At 48.7% G+C, this 20,705-nt stretch overlaps 1 protein-coding gene across 1 annotated transcript in view; it reads right to left on the bottom strand.

The window, feature by feature from the left end:
* abcb5 (ATP-binding cassette, sub-family B (MDR/TAP), member 5) overlaps positions 1-20,705 on the bottom strand; it is a 211,491-nt gene that overhangs the window by 3,472 nt on the left and 187,314 nt on the right. The window contains exons 24-25 of the mRNA XM_085989371.1: positions 14,639-14,845; positions 171-317 (exon numbers count right to left, since the gene is read on the bottom strand). Coding sequence (XP_085845497.1) covers positions 171-317; positions 14,639-14,845 — 354 coding nt within the window. The remainder of the gene's footprint in view (positions 1-170; positions 318-14,638; positions 14,846-20,705) is intronic.

Here is a 20,705-nt window from a genome sequence, read left to right as displayed (position 1 = left end):
GAACATAAGCTAAATGGCTGATAGTGCAATATCAGATCTTTATACCATGGAAGAATCCAAGACTCACTGGACTTGGATAATTAGACCAATTAAACTTTTATATGGTCAAATATCAGTACCATAACTATGATGTTATTTACTTAATACAGTTGAAAAATCAAGATCATAACCTTTTCACTTTCATTGTCCAAGGCAGACGTTGCTTCATCAAGGAGTAGGATCTTTGGCTTCCGTATAAGGGCTCGGGCAATGGCTATTCTCTGTTTCTGACCACCAGAAAGCTGTGTTCCTTTATCTCCTACTCTAGTGTTGTATGCCTACATAAAAGGAGGTTGTTTTAATCAACACAACATAGGACAAGAAGCAATAAAACCAACAGAACACATTAGATATATTACAGTGTGTCAATCAGGTTTTTTGAAATAGAACATTCATATGAATACGACACTGTAAAATTCATACGAATAAACTGATTATTAACAAAGTCATTGCAACATCTCATTGCAACATTTCCTGACCTACTTGTCTAGGTTGTGGAATATACATGTATGTACAGTCTGTCTATAATATATATATATATATATCTACATAATCTCAAATTCTTTGTTGTTTCAATTTTGCTGAAGCTGAATTGCTTCAAAAGACTTTGATGCAAGTAAAGGCACCAATTTCCACAAAATGTTGGAAGAGCAGGACTCAGACGCACTGTACATGGACAGTGCGCTGTGTGTATGCACAGTCTGACCTGACAACAGCTTTAGGCAGGCCAGACAACTTTTATATCCTTAAGCTGAACTGGAGTAGAAAATGGCCCGAACAGTGCTCTCAACGGCGAAGGAATGGCTTTTGCCATTCATCTCGCGTACAGTTACACACAGACTTTTTGCGGGCTTGTCAGCAGAAACTTCCAATCATCTGGGATCTGTTTCAGTGCAGCACACTCTACAGGGGATCTATGGCATCTGTGAGCATGTCAAGCAACAGCGAGGCTCTTCAACCAATCAGACTGAAGTAACTTCATGTACAGTCTAAAGCAGGAAGTAAAAAAGGAAAATATAAATTACATTTAAATCATGTACAGGAAGTGAACAATTGGGAATTACAGATGGGATTAAGGGAGAGAGAAATAAATGAGACAAACAGAAAAACTAAAACAAAATGTAATTTTAATTTTTTTTAAAATTGCAACAAAATTAATTTATTCTGAGGGAACGACACTCCACACTTGTAAAATTAATTTTTCAGGGCCAGAGCGGTTGTTCAGCAGTAACTATCACTCTTTATGCCATAAAACTCACTTACTCAAAATATACCAACCCTAACTTTTCAGCTATCTTTGGTGCAGAACTAGTGGGTAAGTACTTTAAGTGATTTCAGTGCCGAGTCTATTGGCGAGGACTGCAACAGCGCACCATGTGAAGGAGCAGGGTAACTCTGACAGCAAGTTCTGGATTTCCACGTTTAACTGTGCATGTGTCGACGCCAGAATTGCTGCCAAATTTACCCTGCAATAACGGAACTGATAACCTCGCTGTTATTATTACAGCAAAATCTGGGTCATTGATTGTAAATTAGGGAAGCTGTTCCGACTTTCTGGTGTGTAAAAAAAACCAAATAAAAATTGCTGGCTACACTGTGAATGAAAACTGCAGGTGGTGCCTGAATTCCGCTCTGCCAGTAATTTAAATGAGCTAAAACTCCAGCAACTGCATAAATTAGCAATGCACCAACCACAGATTGTTACAAAGTATTGACATGCAATAATTAAAACATTTGAGTGACTGCTTGTCCGACATACAGTCTGAGGCTGAACCACACTGTTTGAAACCTTGGTGTCATATTTGACCCTGAAATGAGCTTCCGACCACATATCTGCAGCATAACAAAGACCACCTACTTCTACCTCTGTAACATCGCCCATCTCCGCCCTTGCCTCCGCTCATCCGCTGCTGAAATCCTTATCCATGCCTTTGTTACCTCTAGACTTGACTACTCCAATGCACTCCTGGCTTGCCTCCCACATTTCACCCTACGTAAACTTGAGGTCATCCAAAACTCGGCTGCCCATGTCCTAACTTGCACCAAGTCCCATTCACCCATCACCCCTGTGCTCGCTGACCTACATTGGCTCCCGGTTAAGCAGCGCCTCGATTTCAAAATTCACATCCTTGTTTTCAAATCCCTCCATGGCCTCGCCCCTTCCTATCTCTGTAATCTCCTTCAGCCCCACAACCACCCCCCCCACCCCCGCCACAGAGATATCTGCGCTCCTATAATTCTGACCTCTTGAGGATCCCTGATTATAATCGCTCAACCTTTGGTGGCCGTGCCTTCTGTGACCTAGGCCCTAAGCTCTGCAATTCCCAGCCTTAACCTGTCTGCCTCGCTACCTCTCTTTCCTCCTTTAAGACGCTCCTTAAAACCTACCAGTTTGCCCAAGCTGTTGGTCACCTGCCTTAATTTAACCTTATGTGGATCGGTGTCAATTTTTTTTTTATTGTCTTAAAATACTCTTGTGCAGCGCCTTGGGATGTTTCACTACGTTAAAGGCACTATATAAATACAAGTTATTGTTGTTGTTGGTTAACAGATAAATAGCATGAGACATATAGATAGAGATTAAAAACATAGGCTGAGATTTTGCCATAGGAAGCTGGTTCGCGTCGGGTTGGCTGGTCGGTGGGTTCCGGTCCCGGTGCCAGTTTAAGCCATATTGAAATAACGATTGTGAGTTAACCATTACCCGGCCCAATCAGTGGGTTCGTGTCTGATGCTCGCCTCTGCTGACGTCTTCCATTCAGCTGCACCTAAGGAGCCCACGCAGCCTTGTGGTGTTTCATTCATATTCTGATGCTTCTCAGTGTTACTGATAGTGAGATGACCACTTCAAGAGCCAAGGCTTCTCCCAGATTTGATGATGACTCCCTCCATACTCTTGTGGAGGGAGTGAGAGGGCACAAGGAGGTTCTGTTCCCCTCCAATGGATAGAGGAAGTCTCAGCAAACTAAGGCAGTCTGGCTGCAAATTGCTGAGGAGGTTAGCGTCATAGCGTCAGGTCTTTGTGTTCACGCACCTGGGTTCAGTGCAGGAAAAGTTTCAACGACCTGCTACGCTCAGCAAAAGTGAGTATAACATCACACTTAACCTGCAATCTGCTTCCCATCTCCTCTCATCACGAGCACTCTGCATTATCAACCTACTCCTGCACATCCCAACTTATCTTTACATGCCTTGCACCCTTACCAACCCTCTCTCTCTTCTTCTTCTTAGGCAGTCCCTCGGAACCGAGGATGACTTGCTTCCACACTAAAAATTATTTCTCAGGTGACTGATGAGTCCAATGTGGGACCTACAGTCTCTGTCACAGGTGGGGCAGACGGTGGTTGAAGGGACGGGTGGGTGTGGTGCTTGTGTTGACGTGCGCTCCTTCCGTTGTTTGCGCTTGGCTTCTGCTTGCTTCCAGCGAAGAGACTCGAGGTGTTCGTCGCCTTCCCGGATGCTTCTCCTCCACTTTGTGCGGTCTTGGGCCGGGGATTCCCAGGTGTCGGTGGGGATGTTGCACTTTTTCAAGGAGGCTTTGAGGGTGTCCTTGAAGCGTTTCATCTGCCCACCTGGGGCTCTATTGCCGTGTCGGAGCTCCGAGTAGAGCGCTTGTTTTGGGAGTCTCGTATCGGGCATGCGGAGGATGTAGCCTGTCCATTGCAGCTGATCAAGCATGGTCAAAGCCTCGATGCTGGGGATGTTGGCCTGAGCAAGAACACTGATGTTGGTGCGCCTATCCTGCCAATGGATTTGGCAATGGATTTGCAGGATCTTGCGAAGGCAGCGTTGGTAGTACCTCTCCAGTGCTTTGAGGTGCCTGCTGTACATGATCCATGTCTCTAAAGCATACAGGAGGGCGGGTATCACTACTGCTCTGTAGACCATGAGCTTGGTGCCGGGCTTGAGTCCCTGGTCATCAAACACTCTGTCCCTCAGGTGACGGAAGGCTGCACTGGCACACTGAAGGCGGTGTGGGACTTCGCCATCGACGTCTGCCCTTGTTGACAGTAGGCTCCCGAGGTATGGATAGTGGTCTTCATTGTCCAAGGCCTCGTCATGGATTTTGATAATCGGGGGTCAGTACTGTGTGGCGGGGGCAGGTTGGTAGAGGACCTTTGTCTTACGGATATTTAGTGTAAAGCCCATGCTCTCAGTGAAGGTGCCGACGATGGTTTGGAGTTCAACCTCAGAGTGTGCGCAGATTTAAGCTTCGTCTGCATACTGCAAGGATGGGATGACCTTGGATCTGGACTGGAGGTGACGGAGGTTGAACAGTTTCCCATTTGTTCTGTAGATTAGCTCCACTCCAGCGGGGCGCTCACTGAGGGTGAGATGGAGCATTGCAGCAAGGAAGATCGAGAAGAGCGTTGGTGCGATGACACAGCCTTGCTTGACCCCGGACTGTACGTGAATTGGGTCTGTGGTAGAACTGTTGGTCAGGATCGTGGCTTGCATGTTGTTGTGAAGCACGCGGAGGATCGTGACAAACTTTTGAGGGCAGCCGAATTTGAGGAGGACACTCCATAATCCCTCATGGTTGACAGTGTCAAAGGCCTTTGTGAGGTCAAAGAAGGCCATGTACAGCAGTTGGTGCTGTTCCCTGCATATCTCTTGTAATTGACGCGCGGTGAAGATCATGTTCATTGTGCTCCTTAGTGGGCGGAATCCACATTGCAACTCTGGGAGGAGCTCTTCAGCCACTGGGAGAAGGCAATTGAGGAGGATTATTGCAATGACTTTCCCTGTGGCAGACAACAGGGAAACTCCTCTGTAATTACCGCAATCGGACTTGTCACCTTTCTTGAAGATGGTCACGATTACGGCTTCTCAGAGATCCCCTGGCATGCTCTCCCTCCAAATAAGGGAAATGAGTTAATGTATTCGTGCCAATAATGCTTCCCCGCCTGCTTTAACACCTCAGCGGGGATTCCATCTGCTCCTGAGGCCTTGTTGTTCTTCAGTTGTCTGATGGCCTTTTCAACCTCATGCCGGGCTGGGATTGTGCTGAGGTGGTGGCGGGTTGCATGCTGTGGGATGGAGTTGAGGACACTCACGTTGAAGACAGTGTCTCGGTTAAGGAGATCTTCAAAGTGCTCCTTCCAGCGGGCACTGACTGCCTCCCTCTCCTTGATGAGTACCTCTCCATTCTTGGCCCACAGTGGGGTAGGACCTTGGGTGCTTGGGCCATAGGTGGTCTTGATTGCGCTAAAGAATCTACACACGTCATGGTGGTTGGCTAGCTGCACTTTCTCTACCCATCATCTGTTCTTTAGGTCGCGAGTTTTTTGTTGGACCTCGGCCTTCAGGCGTCTGTAGAGCTGCTTTCTTGCCTCGAGTTCTGTTGTTGTTTCCAGATCAGGAATGCCTTGCGCTTGTGGCTTATTAGCTCCCAGATCTCCCGGTCGTTCTCGTCGAACCAGTCTTGGTGTTTCCTGGTCGAGTGACCGAGCGTCTCGTCACAGGTGCTGATTATGGAGGCCTTGAGTGCAGGCCAGGCTGCGTCTCTGAATCACTGGAAGTCGTCAGGTTGGTTGTGAGGCACAGGCTGAATAGAGTTTTCTTAGCAGGTCTTTGAGTGCTCCAGTGTTGATTTTCCTGCGGCATTGTTTCTGTTGCCGCCGCTGTTTTGGGACTACATTGATGGAGATGACAGAGCGGATTAGGCGGTTGTCTGTCTAGCAGTCATCAGCTCTGGTCATAGCGCGATTTATGTGGTCCCTCGCTCGGACAATGACGTACTCCAGCAGATGCCAGTGCTTGGAGTGAGCATGTTGCCATGAAGCCTTGTACTTGTCTCTCTGACGGAACAAGGTGTTGGTTATGACAAGGCCATATTCTAAGCATTTCGTCAAGAGGAGGGTACCGTTGGAGCTGGCTTTCCCTACCCCGTCCCCAGAGGTCTGTGTCCTTTCCAACTTTGGTGTTAAAGTCGCCAAGGTGGATCAGCTTGTCGCCCATTGGGACTCGGTACAGGGATTGTTTGAGGCTGGAGTAAAATTGCTCTTTGGTCTCATCTCTCTCTCTCTCTATGTACAGACTCACTCCACCATTCTACTATGCACCCCCACACTCACTATCACTGTTATGCAATAACAACTAACAATGCACAGGGAGGGCCCTTGGTATTGGCACCTCACTCCATCTTTGTCTCCCTCTAAGCATCTATGCTATGGATTCTCTACACTCACTCCAACATTCTTGCTCAAACTCCACTTGTGTCGCTCATTGCAGGAAAAGAGAGCCCACAATAAGAGGCAGAGGGGGAGGACAGGAGGAGGCCCACCTTCCATGGCGCACTTAACCAACGCGGAGGAGGCTCCTATCGAGATTGTCGGAGGTGCAGAGGAGGTGGAAGTGGGAGACAGAGAGATGGGTGCAGTAGAGCAAGCTGGTGACAGAATAGATTTTTAAACTTTTTAGTTAGATTTCATGAGTGACTGATATGGCATCTGATGTTCATACAGATTGACTTCTGATCATCTGCACAATGTGTTAAGTCTGTGTGTCCCAGTTATGCTTATTATAAATCACTGGACACAGACCACAAGAATAACTTTTAACAGGTCTTTACTATTCGGAGGTCAGGGCTGAACTGCCCAGCAAATCCCTACACAATGTTTATATACCGGTGTGGTCACCACCGGTATTACAGTATACAGCAGCCAAGAGAAAGTAGAACATCTCTTAAGGTAGTTCTCTTAAGGTGGAACAGGTTACATACACCACAATCCTCCCTTTTTAGCTTAACAGTTATATCCCCATTTAACATAACATAATAACATATAGATATATATATATACAACTTCATGCAAAACAGTTCAAAGATTCAGTCTCTGAGGAGGCCTCCTGATTCGAGTTGGATAACGCCTTTCAGGGGTCTCTGATTCTCGTTGCTGGGGTGACTCATCTAGTTGATCTCTTATGGATTGGACATCATCCTCAGGTACATTCACTTCTGAGGTAGATGCTTCAGGTTCACTAACTTCTTCCACGGTTGTCTCTTCATGAATTTCTGGAATTCTTCTGACACGAACTGCGGTCCGTTGTCTGAACATATTTGTTCTGGCAATCCATTTCTTGCAAATATCGTTCTTAGCACCGCGATCGTCTTTTCCGAGGTAGTGGTAGTCATTTTAATCACTTCTGGCCATTTAGAATGTGCGTCCACCGCAATTAAAAACATGGAGTCCATGAATGGACCAGCAAAGTCAATATGTACACGTTGCCATGGGGTTGAAGGCCATTCCCATGGATGCAGCGGTGCAATCGGAGGTGCATTTTGCACTTTTTGGCACCCTGAGCAGCTTTTCGTCAGATCCTCTATCTGTTGGTCGATACCCGGCCACCACACATAAGCCCTAGCAAGGCTTTTCATCTTGACTCCCCCCAGATGACCTTCATGCAGTTCCTTTAGAACTCTCTCTCTTAACTTAGGAGGAATAATCACCCTTGTTCCATACATCAATGTTCCTTGACAGACGGACAGCTGTTCTCGTCTTGCTGAGAATGCCGGTAACAGTGGATCACCATGTGCTGGCCATCCCTTCACTGTCACTTCATAGACCCGGGACAGTGTCGGGTCGTTCCTGGTTTCTCTTTCAATACTTGCATTGGCGACTGGTAAACATTCGATGATGGTCGAGTGAAATAACTCAACAGGGTCAACCGTCGGTGCCTCCTCCTCTGTAGGTAGTGGCAGGCGCGACAGCCCATCAGCATTACCATGCTGCTTTGTACCTTTGAATTCGATCTGATATTGATGTGCCCCTAGGAAAAGGGACCATCTCTGGAGTCTCTGTGCTGTCATCACCGAAACACCCTTCTTAGGGTTAAAAATGGATACCAACGGCTGGTGGTCTGTCAGAAGTGTAAACTTTTGGCCCTGCAGGTAATGATTAAACTTCTTTACTCCCCACACAAGGCTGAGAGCCTCCCTATCTATCTGAGCATAGTTGCGCTCAGCGGAGGTCAATGATCTGGATGCGAACGCAACTGGCCTCTCCAGGCCATTTGGCAACTTGTGTGAGAGTACTGCCCCAATACCATATGGAGAAGCATCACAAGCCAAATGAATAGGCAGCATTGGGTTGAAGTGAGCCAACACTTCCTCTGAGGTCATCAATGCCTTGCTTTTGCGAAAGGCCCTCTTACAGTCCTCGCTCCACTTCCATGGTACTCCCTTCTGCAAAAGAGCGTTCAGCGGGTGCAGCACCGTGGATAAATTTGGCAGAAACTTATGGTAATAGTTAATCAACCCTAGGAATGACCTCAACTGGGATACATTATCCGGAGCGGGAGCCTTCACAACAGCTTCGATCTTGTCAGGAGACTTATGAAGCCCCTCCTGGTCAATGACATGACCACAGTACGAGATCCGCTTCTGAAAGAACTCACATTTCTGGCGATTAACTCGAAGTCCATATTCTTTCAATCTGGTGAGCACCAGTTCCAAATTTGCAAGTTGTTCCTTGTCATCATCTCCTGTAATCAGAATATCGTCCAGGTAACATTGTGTGCCTGGAATTCCCTGTAATACCTGCTCCATGGCCCTCTGCCAAATTGCTGGAGCCGATGCCACTCCAAAAACCAGTCTATTATACCGGTACAAGCCTCTATGCGTGTTGATCATGAGATACTGGCGTGACTCTTCCTCAACTTCCATCTGTAAGTACGCCTGCGCCAGGTCTATCTTGGTGAAGTGTTTCCCGCCAGACAACGAAGCGAAGATATCCTCAATCCGCGGAAGCGGATACTGCACCGTGTGAAGCACCGGATTAACAGTGATCTTGAAATCTCCACAGATGCGAACCTTCCCCGGTTCCCCCGGCTTGTTGCTCGATGAACGCTTCATGACGGGAACAATGGGCGTGGCCCACTCACTCCAGTCTACCTTAGACAGTACTCCTGAACGTTCTAGCCCTTCCAGCTCAGCTTCCACAACAGGTCGTATCGCATAAGGTACCGGTCTGGCTTTGAAAAATTTCGGGTTTGCATGTTCTTCAACCTTGATGTTTGCCGTAATTCCTCTCAGTGTTCCCAGTCCCTGTTGGAACACCTCTTTAGCATCGTCCAATATTCTGGACAATCGTTTAGGTTTGACATCTTTTTTACCGGAATCTACCGTTAGTGCTTTTAAGGAATGCCAGTCCATATTTATTTTCCTAATCCACTCCCGTCCCAGTAGTGGTGGACCTCCCTCAGGTAGCACATATAAGTCCATTCCTCGGCTTTCTTTGCCCTTGTGGACCACCTTTACCTCTATCTTCCCGATGGGGTATACTCTTTGCCCCGTGTATGTTTTCAATACAATCTCCGTATCCCGTAGGGGAATATGTGGGAATAACCTTTTGTAATCTTGCTTATTCATGACCGTCAATGCCGATCCAGTGTCCAATTCCATCTTCACTTGGACTCCTGCTATCTGAAGTGTGACCCAGATTGTTTGGAGGTCTGCTTCCTTACCAACATTGTGTACTCTTAGACTACCCAGTTCATTACTGCTGGAGGCTGAATTTGACTTCTGTTCGTTCAAACTACTCTCTGTCACCTTGTGTACCTTTCTGTACTTTTCCTGCGGTGACTTTTTGTTGCTGGTCTTCTTTCCTGACCGGCATACTTTAGCTATGTGACCAAGCCTGCCACATTTTCTGCATTCCTGATTTTTGAACCAGCACTGGTTCTGATCGTGCGTTGTCTTTCCACAACGATAAAATTTTACTGTACCCAAGACCATTTGATTGGTGCTGAGTTCCGGTGACCATAGCTGCATTTCCGCAGTGCCTCTCGCTGCGGCTTTGTGCGATGCTGCAATAGTGACAGCTTTATCAAGCGTAAGATCATTCTCCTCAAGCAGCCGCTTTTGTGTTCCTTCTTTTAACAATCCACACACAAATTTATCTCTCAGCGCATCTGCTAGTCCTGTTCCAAACTGACAGTACTTTGATAGCTTACGCAGTTCAATTAAAAATTCAGCGTTGCTTTCGTCTTTCAGCTGCATTCTTCTGTAAAATTTAAATCGTTCCGCTATCATCAGTGGCGTGGGGTTTAAATGATTTTTCAGGACAGTAACAATATTCGCGAAAGTCTGATCCGTCGGTTTATCTGGTGATAGAAGGTGCTTCAATAGCCCGTATGTCTTCGCACCCATTGAGCTTAATAAGGTTAGTGCTTTCTCATCATCTGGTACCTTATTTGCTTTACAATAAACTTCCATGCGTTCTACATACGTGGTCCAATCTTCAATATCGCTATCAAAGGTATTAATGTTCCCATGTTTAGGCATCCTTGCAAGTTTTTAAATTTTTCTTTTTCTCAAAATGGCGGCTTCCCGCGCTTGTCTTCTTCCCCCGCCTACTAAAATGGCGGCTTCCCGCGCTTGGCGGTCTTTCCCGCGCTTGTCTTCTTCCCCCGCCGACTACAATGGCGGATTCCCGCGTTTGCCTTCTTCCCCCGCTGGCTGCAATGGCGATTGCCATGCTGCTGCCGTTCTCGCCTCCCCAGCGGTTCTCAATTCCCCGACGCTGCTTTTACTCCCCCGCGGTTCCCGTGGGCATTCACGCTTCCCCTGCCGTTGCGCCTCTCAGCCCCGCATGCAGCCCGGTCCTTTACACCGGCTGCGTTTGAGTTCTCCGCGGCTCTCGTGTCTTAAGCTGCCCCAGTCGCTGCGCCTCTCGGCCTCGATTGCAGCCCGGCCCTTTTCACCGGCCATGGTCGAGTTCTCCGCCCTTTTTCCTCCGTTTTCCCTCCCCCACTCCACAGTCAACGCAGCCGACTTTCTGCTCATGTCGCTGATCGGCTTACCCACCACCGTGGTAGAAGGGATGATCACTGCCTGTCGCTGATGGAGGGCTTCGTGGTCAGAATTTTTCTTTTTAACCCGGGTTCTCGATGCCTCCCGTGCGATGGTGCTCAGCAGGATGATGAGGGCGGATGCCTCTTCTCGACGCCCGTTCTGTAAAACTGCCGCAGGGTAAGATTGGACTCGTCGCCACTGTTAAGTCTGTGTGTCCCAGTTATGCTTATTATAAATCACTGGACACAGACCACAAGAATAACTTTTAACAGGTCTTTACTATTCGGAGGTCAGGGCTGAACTGCCCAGCAAATCCCTACACAACGTTTATATACCAGTGTGGTCACCACCGGTATTACAGTATACAGCAGCCAAGAGAAAGTAGTACATCTCTTAAGGTAGTTCTCTTAAGGTGGAACAGGTTACATACACCACACAATGGGATGTGTCTACTACGTTAATATCACATGTCTAACTCATGCCTTTACTCCCCCACAGGACAATTGAGAGCCCCCCTCCCCACTGTCCAGGAGGAAGAGCTGGACGACTCCTCAGAGGAAGCTGCAGCCTCTGAGGGAGCAGTGTCAGCAGAAATGAGTGCACCCAGCACCAGCGCAGAGACGCACACCTTGGTGGGTCATTTGCAAGATAGGTTAGTGTTGTCACCTGGTGTATCACAGCTCAGAAGTGAGCATCAGCAGATGGTGGAGACGGGAACAGCAGTTGAGAGTCCTCGTGGGAGGGACCTGGATGCTCCTAGCTCTGCTCAGCTGCATGTGGACCCTATGCCTCTGGGGCCATTCAGAAAGAAAGCGGTGCTGGAGCTTCAGGAACAAGTGCAGGAGTCTCTGACTGGGTTTGCAACCACAGTAACTGCGAGTGTGCAGAGAATGGAAGAGTCCATCTCAAACATGAGCAATGTCGTGGTGCACACAATGGCGAATGTAGGTGCTGCATGGAAAGGATGGCAACATCCACGGGGAACATAAATCGCTAGACACAAATGAACATGGTGACTCTTCTAAATAGATGGTCTGCTATGGAGGCTTAATGGGCATCTATTGAGGAGAGGAACCAAAGGCACATCTACGTCCCTGTTATGAGGACTGTCAGTACACTGATGTGCAGCAAGGTGCTCTCCAGCTACTTGCTAGCAGTGAAGTGTGGGTGGCCCATGAGAGGGATGTTGGTGGTCGACAACAAGGAAGTGTGGACTCCTCTTCAAGTGCTCACACTCCCATGCCACTGCGGAGCCCTCGGTCAGAGCCCCAGATTCCTCATCCAAATGAGATGGCCGTCTCAGCCCCTGCACAGCCGCAGGAGGAGCAAACTGTTGCAGAGCCCTCCTAGGCTCCCAAACCCAGAGGACGCCCACCAAAGGTGTCAAAGCAGGCACAGGATAGAAGTGAGCAAGGTGCCTCTACATATGCTGAAGCCACAGGGGAAGCACCACGTATAAGCACGCGTAAGAGAAAGTTAACACACAAATAGTCTCAAGGGTAGTCACTTGGGTGATTTAATTTAATACAAAGCTACGTTTGTCATCGTTATTCCCATTGTATTAAAGAAATGCGATGTCAAAGATTCAAAGAGTTGGCCTATGTGTGCTCAGAAATGGAAGTTGCACATTGAAGGATCAGGGCACCTTTCATTTGTAATGATGGTGGTGAGAGTGATAGGAAATCACAATTTGATGTACAGATGCTATATGGTATGTTAAGAAGGTCAGCCAGACACTCATTTCCATGTGCCAGCCACATGTGTTTGATGCGTAAACTTACACGAATCTGGCATAGGTTAGTGTATCCCTTGCCTCATGGCCAGCAATGTACACACATGCTGGTGGAACTGGCACATTTGCCTCCTCAACGTCTTCCTCATCTGCCGCCTCCTCCTCCTCCTCCTCCTCCTCCTCTTCTGAGGAGGCTGTGCGCTGAGCCAGTTGTTCCTCAGGCAGCGGTAAGCCACGCTGCAGTGCGATGTTGTGCAGGGCACAGCAGACCACGATGATTCTCGAGACCCTGGCTGGTGCGTACTGTAGGGCTCCACCAGATTTGTTGAGGCATCTGAATTGCATTTTGAGCAAGCCGATGGTTTGCTCTATGAGCTTCTGATGGAAATGTGGCTCACATTGTACTGCTCCTCAGCTTTGTTTGATAACCTCCTCATTGGTGTCATTAACCATGTTTTCAGGGGATAGCCCTTGTCTCCAAGTAACCATCCGGAAAATTGAGTTGGCAGATTGAACAGCTGAGGCACAGTAGACTGTCGCAGGATAAACTAGTCATGGCAACTGCCAGGGAACTTGGCGCAAATATGAATAATGTTCTTCCTGTGGTTACACACCAGCTGAACATTAACGGAGTGGAAGCCCTTGCGGTTCATCAGTATGGCTGGGTTGTGATGGGGTGCCCTAATGGCCACATGTGTGCAGTCTATGACGCCCTGCACCCTTGGGACACCTGCCATATTTGCAAAGCCAACCACACACGCGGTTACACTTGCTTCATCCGTGGAGAAGTGGATGTAATTGTGCGAATTTGCAAAGAGGCCATCGGTGACCTGCGTGATGCAAGTGTGTGCGGCCAACTGGGAGATGCCACTGATGTCTGCTGCTGATCCCTAGAAGGGCCTTGAAGCAAAGAAGTTAAGTGCGGTGGTGACTTTGACTCCGCAAGGAGTGTCCACCTGCTCCTCTGGGCTCCAGGTGATGGTGTAGCATTGTGCAGATTCACTACCTGTTGCATAAGTCTCAGCCTCCTAGCGCGGCTGCTCTTCCTCCGATTCTGAGGACCAGGATGAGAGGCTATAAATGGTTCCCATTCTGCTGGTATGTATCTCAGTTGAGGAATAGATGTTATAAGTGCTCAGTCAATGTAGGGAGAGGGTTTTCCAAGGAGGTCACAGTGCATATGGATCTCAGTTTAAAAACTTACAACCTCAATACACCTGCAAAATGTGTTCCAAAATGTCAAAACAGAAAGTGAGCCATGTTACAGGTCAGCTTTTATGCTGCAGGGTCAGCTGTCAATTATTCAGCGAGTTGCTGAACCCGACACAATCAGCTGGCGTGTTTGTTGCACGACATGCAACACGCTGATAATGTTGCAAAATGGGAAGAGCCTCTTAAAATAGGATTATCCAGGCAATTAACAAGCTGTAAACGACCTTAAGTGGCTCTCCCGCCACTTGGTGTTGGGTCTGATTGGAACTCAGAGACCCGACACTCTGTAAAGTTGCGTGGAGATGGGATGGTGGCGTGTTCGCAAACTGCCATCAATCATTTTGATTTTAACTCTGGACCCGCCTCCAAACCCGCCCTCTGAACGCCGGCAAAATCGCGGCCATAGATACAGATGGAGATTGTGGAGCTTTGCTGTGTCTCTATTGAATGCAGTGTTGATCTTTTCTGATCGTAGATACACTTTGAACTGGTTAATTTGAAAACTGGTTTTGCTCTTGTAATTGAATTAAGTAAACAATCAATGCCAAGTTCACTGGGCAGCTTTCAGGTAACAGATGCAATAATGCTTTTGTATTAAACATCTTTGTCTGCTGTTTTAATTATGGCATTAACCCGTTTATTATAGAATTATAAACAGACTGGTTAATGATATCGCACAGCACGATTTCAATCCCTTAGTGTTCAATTTTTTAAATATATTCATATATTTGTATTTGTTTGTACACAAACTTCTAAATGTAGTTATTACAAAATAATTCAATATGTGCAAATATATTAAAATATTAATAGAGTAATGAATGCACTCTAATTAAAGACAGCAAAGAAAGATGTGGACTTACATTAGGTAGACTTTCTATGAAACGGTTAATATTTGCTGCTTTTGCTGCTTCTTCAATCTCTTGTTGAGTTACAGCTTTGCTGTTGTCACCGTATTCTATATTTTCAGCAATGCTACAGTCAAAGAGCATGGGCTCCTGGGAAACGATTCCCATCTGTTGCCTGAACCACGGCAAGTGGAGACTTCTTATATCTTTCCCATCTACTAACTGGAAAAGATAACGGGATGCAGTGAATGATCATATATGCTGAAGAAATACATGAAATGCTTGCTTGCCCGCTATATATAAAATTAATGTAATTTTTCTATGAGGAGTAGTATTGTTAACCCAGTATGTATTTCAAATATAATTTAATAGTCATGTGATGAAGTGATACAATACACTGCAGTCAGTAAAAACTGTAAATAAAGTGCTCTGATATAGATCTATTCTACACACACACATCTCTTAAAGACAGGGCCTTGGTTCCATGAGTGCAACAGCCCTTCACTACCGTATCCAAGTGACCATTCTGTAAGTGCTGACATGCTATTTGATTACAGGGGACCGAGCCTGATCCCATTCTTGCCCAATTTCCATATCTGCACAATTTCCAGTAGGAGTTACTTAGATTGGGAACACTGACTGAATTTTACTTTCTTCATCCAGGAACACTGACACCAATTGTAGAAGCCCCATCACTACCCGGGATAAGTTCAGCTTATTCAACATAGACAAGGACCAGGAGGAGAGGGTATAGCCTGGGACCTTTAATTTCTGAGTGGCTCAGTGCCATACTTCCCAATTAAGCCACTTCACAAAAGGAAGAATTTCCATTTTCCTTTGTAAAAAGTCAGGGTATTTTTAATAAGTAAAGTTTTGATTGTCTTTTTTACAGTATTGAATTTTTTTTACATTTACCAAATTTTCTCATCTTTTACTTAAATTGCTGAACAAATTAAAATATGTTTAGTTTTTATCAAGATGATGTACGTAAATGGAAATGTTTGTATACCTTGGTACCTTAATATCAGAGAATGGGAGTTGTGAAAAAGACATCATAAGAAGGACTGGATTTGCGCTGCTGCTGTTGGAAGATTAAGCAGGATATGGAAGGCCAACAATATTTCAATAAAAATGAAGGTAAGAGTTTATGAAGCAATGGTTATCCCCTTAGTATTACACAGATCTGAGTGCTGAAATATGAGAAAAGTTGATAGCAAAAGATACTAACAGCAGAGATGAGTTGGTTGAGAAGATTACTGGGGGTATGCATTATGCAAGAATGATATTCTAGTCACATGGCCTGGACAAGAAACAACGGCCCTGAATTCGTAGTCAGAGGCATACGCTGCCGACATCCGAATGGAATCTGCACTTACCTTGTGATATGCCTATCAATTAGTCCAATAAAAGGCGACGAGTTAAGAACGTAACTGAAGGTTTTTATTGGCTAAATAACAGAGCCCACCCTCGTGGGTGATCCGATCCAACAGGGAGGAATACTAGCCAGTCAGCTACCTTTATACCTGGGCAGGTAGTGGGCGGAGTCGGAGGTGGTCAGCCCAGGTATAACAGTGCGACAAGAGGCGACCTCGTGTAGTGATGTGACAGTGAGAACAGTGAGAACAATATACAGTGATAACTATAACAGTGGTTTACCACATTCACCCCTTGTTTAGATTAGAGTCCGGCGGGGTGAAGTGTATTACCAGCTCTGGTATGTCAGTCTGTCCGGAGGCTTCGTTAGCCTCTCCGATCGTCGCAGCGGCGGTGTTACATTATCCGGTGTTAAAGCTGGTGTCTGCGTAGTCGGCAAAGGCTCGTGGGGTTCCGGCATGCCGTCTACCTCGGCTGGACTCGGGGGGTTGGGAGGGGGGGGTGAGGGTGCGAGGTCTCGTAAGGAGACAGTGTCCTCCCGTCCGTCTGGGTAAGCCACATAGGCGTACTGGGGGTTGGCGTGCAGGAGGTTCACCTTCTCGACCAGGGGGTCCGTTTTATGGGCCCTCACGTGCTTTCGCAGCAAGACGGGTCCCGGAGAGGTCAGCCAGGTTGGTAGGGTGGTTCCCGTAGTCGACTTCCTGGGGAAGACAAACATTCGGGCATGGGGGGTGGTGTTAATGGCAGTGCAAAGTAGTGACCGGATGGAGTGCAGCGCAATCGGGAGGACCTCTTGCCAGCGGGAGGTTGGGAGGCCCTTAGACTTTAAGGCTAAGAGGGTGGCCTTCCATACCGTCGCGTTCTCTCTTTCCACCTGGCCGTTCCCTCGGGGGTTGTAGCTGGTGGTCCTGCTTGCTGCAATACCCCTCTCCAATAGGAACTGACGGAGTTCCTCGCTCATGAAGGAGGCGCCCCGGTCACTATGTATATAGTTCGGGAACCCGAACAAGGCGAAGAGTTTGTTCAGGCATTTAATGACCGTGTTACTGGTCATGTCTGGGCAGGGGAAGGCAAAGGGGAAACGGGAGTACTCATCAACGATGTTGAGGAAGTACACATTACGGTCGGATGACGGTAGGGGCCCCTTGAAGTCGATGCTCAGACGCTCGAAGGGGCGGGTGGCCTTGATCAGGCTTGCTCTGTCCGGCTTATAGAAGTGCGGTTTGCACTCAGCACAGATCTGGCAGTTCCTGGTCATGGTCCTGACCTCCTCGATGGAGTATGGCAGGTTGCGGGCCTTAATGAAATGGTAGAGTCTGGTGACTCCGGGGTGGCAGAGGTCATTGTGGAGGGTCTGAAGTCTATCACTTTGCGCGCTGGCGCATGTAATGCGTGAAAGAGCATCAGGGGGGTCGTTCAGTTTACCGGGCCGGTACAAGATCTCATAATCATAGGTGGAAAGCTCGATTCTCCACCTCAAGATTTTGTCGTTCTTGATCTTGCCCCTCAGCTTGTTATTAAACATGAAGGCAACCGAGCGTTGGTCGGTGAGGAGGGTAAATCGTTTGCCTGCCAAGTAGTGCCTCCAGCGCCGTACTGCCTCCACAATTGCCTGGGCTTCCTTCTCGACCGACGAGTGTCAGGTCTCGGGGCCCTGTAGGGTCCTTGAGAAGAAGGCTACCGGCCTACCCTCCTGGTTAAGGGTAGCGGCTAGGGCGAAGTCGGATGCATCGCTCTCCACTTGGAAGGGGATTGACTCATCCACTGCGTGCATTGTGGCCTTGGCTATGTCTCCCTTAATGAGGGAGAAGGCCGCGCACGCCTCTTCCGTGAGGGGGAAGGATGTGGTTTTCAGGAGGGGTCTGGCTTTGTCCGCATAATTGGGTACCCATTGGGCATAGTAGGCGAAAAGCCCCAGGGTTCTCCTAAGTGCTTTTGGACAGTGGGGGAGGGGTAGCTCCATGAGGGGGCGCATTCTTTCGGGGTCGGGGCCGATGACTCCGTTCTCTACTACACAGCCAAGGATGGCAAGGCGCGCTGTGTTAAACACGCATTTCTCCTTATTGTAGGTGAGGTTCAGCCGTTGGGCCGTACGGAGGAATTTCTCCAGATTCACGTCATGGTCCTGCCGGTTGCGGCCGCAGATGGTGACGTTATCGAGATAGGGGAAAGTGGCCTGTAGTCCGTTCTGGTCAACCATCCGGTCCATCTCCCGTTGGAAAACCGAGACCCCGTTGGTGACACCAAAGGGGACCCTAAGGAATTGGTAGAGGCGGCCATTCGCCTCGAAGGCGGTGTACTGGCTGTCCTCCGGGCTGATGGGGAGTTGGTGGTAGGCCGACTTGAGGTCGATGGTCGAGAATACGCGGTATTGTGCAATCTCATTGACCATGTCCGATATGCGGGGGAGGGGGTATGCGTCCAGCTGGGTGTATCTGTTTATGGTCTGGCTGTAGTCGATAACCAGGCGATTTTTGTCGCCGGTCTTGACTACCACCACCTGGGCACGCCAGGGGCTGCTGCTCCCCTCAATAATGCCCTCTTTCAGGAGTCGCTGCACCTCAGAGCTAATGAAGGCTCTGTCCCCAGCGCTGTACCGCCTGCTCTTAGTAGCGACAGGTTTGCAGTCGGGGGTGAGGTTAGCGAACAGGGAAGGTGGCGGTACCTTGAGGGTGGATAGGCTGCAGGTGTTACGCGGTGGGCGGTTTAACTTTCGCTGGTTGTCGACTGTGAGTGGGGGGAGGGGTCCACCGTATGCTAGGGTTACACTTTGGAGGTGGGATTGGAAGTCCAGCCCTAGTATGACGGCAGCGCACAGCTGGGGGAGTACGAGGAGTTTAAAATTTTTATACTCTGTCCCTTTAACCGACAATGTCACGACACAGTAGCCGCTGATGTCTGTGGCGTGCGACCTCGATGCCATCGAGATGCGGCTGCGCGTTGGCAGGACGGGGAGGGAGTAGTGGCTCACCGTGTCTGGGTGGATGAAGCTCTCCGTGCTTCCGCTGTCGAACAGGCAGGTCGTGGCGTGGCCGTTGACTTTGATGTCCATCATTGAGCTGGCCAGGTGGTGCGGGCGGGCTTGATCCAGGGTCACGGAAGCTAGGGTGTAGATGAGCGCGTCGTTGTCATGACAAGATGGCGGCGAAGATGGCGGCCCCCGTAGTTCACATGAGGCTCTGTTTAAATCGTTTGCCCCGCACAAAGATGGCCGCCCCTGCTGTTCCCATGAGGCTCTGCAGGCTTCGGCTGCCCCGCACAAAGATGGCCGCCCCTGGTTTTCCCATGAGGCTCTGCAGGCTTCGGCTGCCCCGCACAAAGATGGCCGCCCCTGGTTTTCCCATGAGGCTCTGCAGGCTTCGGCTGCCCCACACAAAGATGGCCGCCCCCAGGGTTCGCATGAGGCACTGCTGGCTTCTGAGGATTTGCTTCTGCAGGCCTTGGAGAAGTGGCCTTTCTTGAGGCAGGTTTTGCAGGTCGAGTTTTTGGCTGGGCAGCGCGACCTCGGATGCTTCTCCTGGCCGCAAAAGAAGCAGCCAGCGGCCCGATCGGGGTTGCCTGATGTCGGGGCCGGTACCGGGGCTAGCGGGCCCGGTCGGATCCGTGATGCAGACGCTGAGGTAGGTCCCGGGGGCAGCGCTGTGAAGGGTGGTGGGGTGGGGGTGGGGCCCGAGTCCCAGGGTCGCGAATAGTACCTGGCAAACGCTTCCTGGTCTTGCTGGGTGGCCTCTAGGGTGAGGGCGAGGGCTTCGGCCTTGTCCAGGTCTATGTCCTTAGCTTCAAGCAGTCTTTGCCGTGTGTAGTCGGAACGTAGGCCTCTCACCAAGGCGTCGCGGACATTGTCTTCCATGTTCGCAGTAGCCGTCACCGCTTTAAAGTCACAGTTCCTGCCGAGTTGTCTCAGCGCTCGTGAAAATTCAGCTATCGATTCTCCTGGCTGTTGCTGGCGAGATCTTAAGAGATGCCTAGTGTACATGTAGTTTACCGGGCTCCGGTACTGCTGTTTCAGTAGGTTGATGGCGTCGTCGTACGTAGTCATGTCCTGGATGAGTGTATATACTCTCGGGCTCGCTTGGGCTTTCAGGACTCTTAGTTTGGATCTCTGAGGGACGACGGCTTCCTCCAGGTACGATTCGAAGCAGTCCAGCCAGTGTTTGAAGTCGTTGGCTGAGTTTGGTGCCTGTGGGTTTAGATCCAGGTATGGTGGTTTCAAGGCTTGCAGCCAAGCCGGCTGGTGTGGCCCGTTGTCTGGAGGCTGCTGTTGCTGTGCTGCTGGGTGAGCTCCTTGCTGTTGCTGTTCATTATCAGACATCTTTAAAATTTAGCCAATAAAATTGATATGCCTATCAATTAGTCCAATAAAAGGCGACGAGTTAAGAACGTAACTGAAGGTTTTTATTGGCTAAATAACAGAGCCCACCCTCGTGGGTGATCCGATCCAACAGGGAGGAATACTAGCCAGTCAGCTACCTTTATACCTGGGCAGGTAGTGGGCGGAGTCGGAGGTGGTCAGCCCAGGTATAACAGTGCGACAAGAGGCGACCTCGTGTAGTGATGTGACAGTGAGAACAGTGAGAACAATATACAGTGATAACTATAACAGTGGTTTACCACACCTTGTGCGAAGCACCCTTCATGAGGTTGCTTTCAAACGATGCAGAGTTGTACGCAGTATAGTGACCCATGGATCCCAAGGGCACACCGTTGT

This window comes from Somniosus microcephalus, chromosome 5 (genome assembly GCF_052327205.1).
Source record: "Somniosus microcephalus isolate GS21.2 chromosome 5, FLI_Smic_1.0, whole genome shotgun sequence".
Classification (NCBI taxonomy): domain Eukaryota; kingdom Metazoa; phylum Chordata; class Chondrichthyes; order Squaliformes; family Somniosidae; genus Somniosus; species Somniosus microcephalus.
This window is presented reverse-complemented; position numbering and strand designations above follow the sequence as displayed.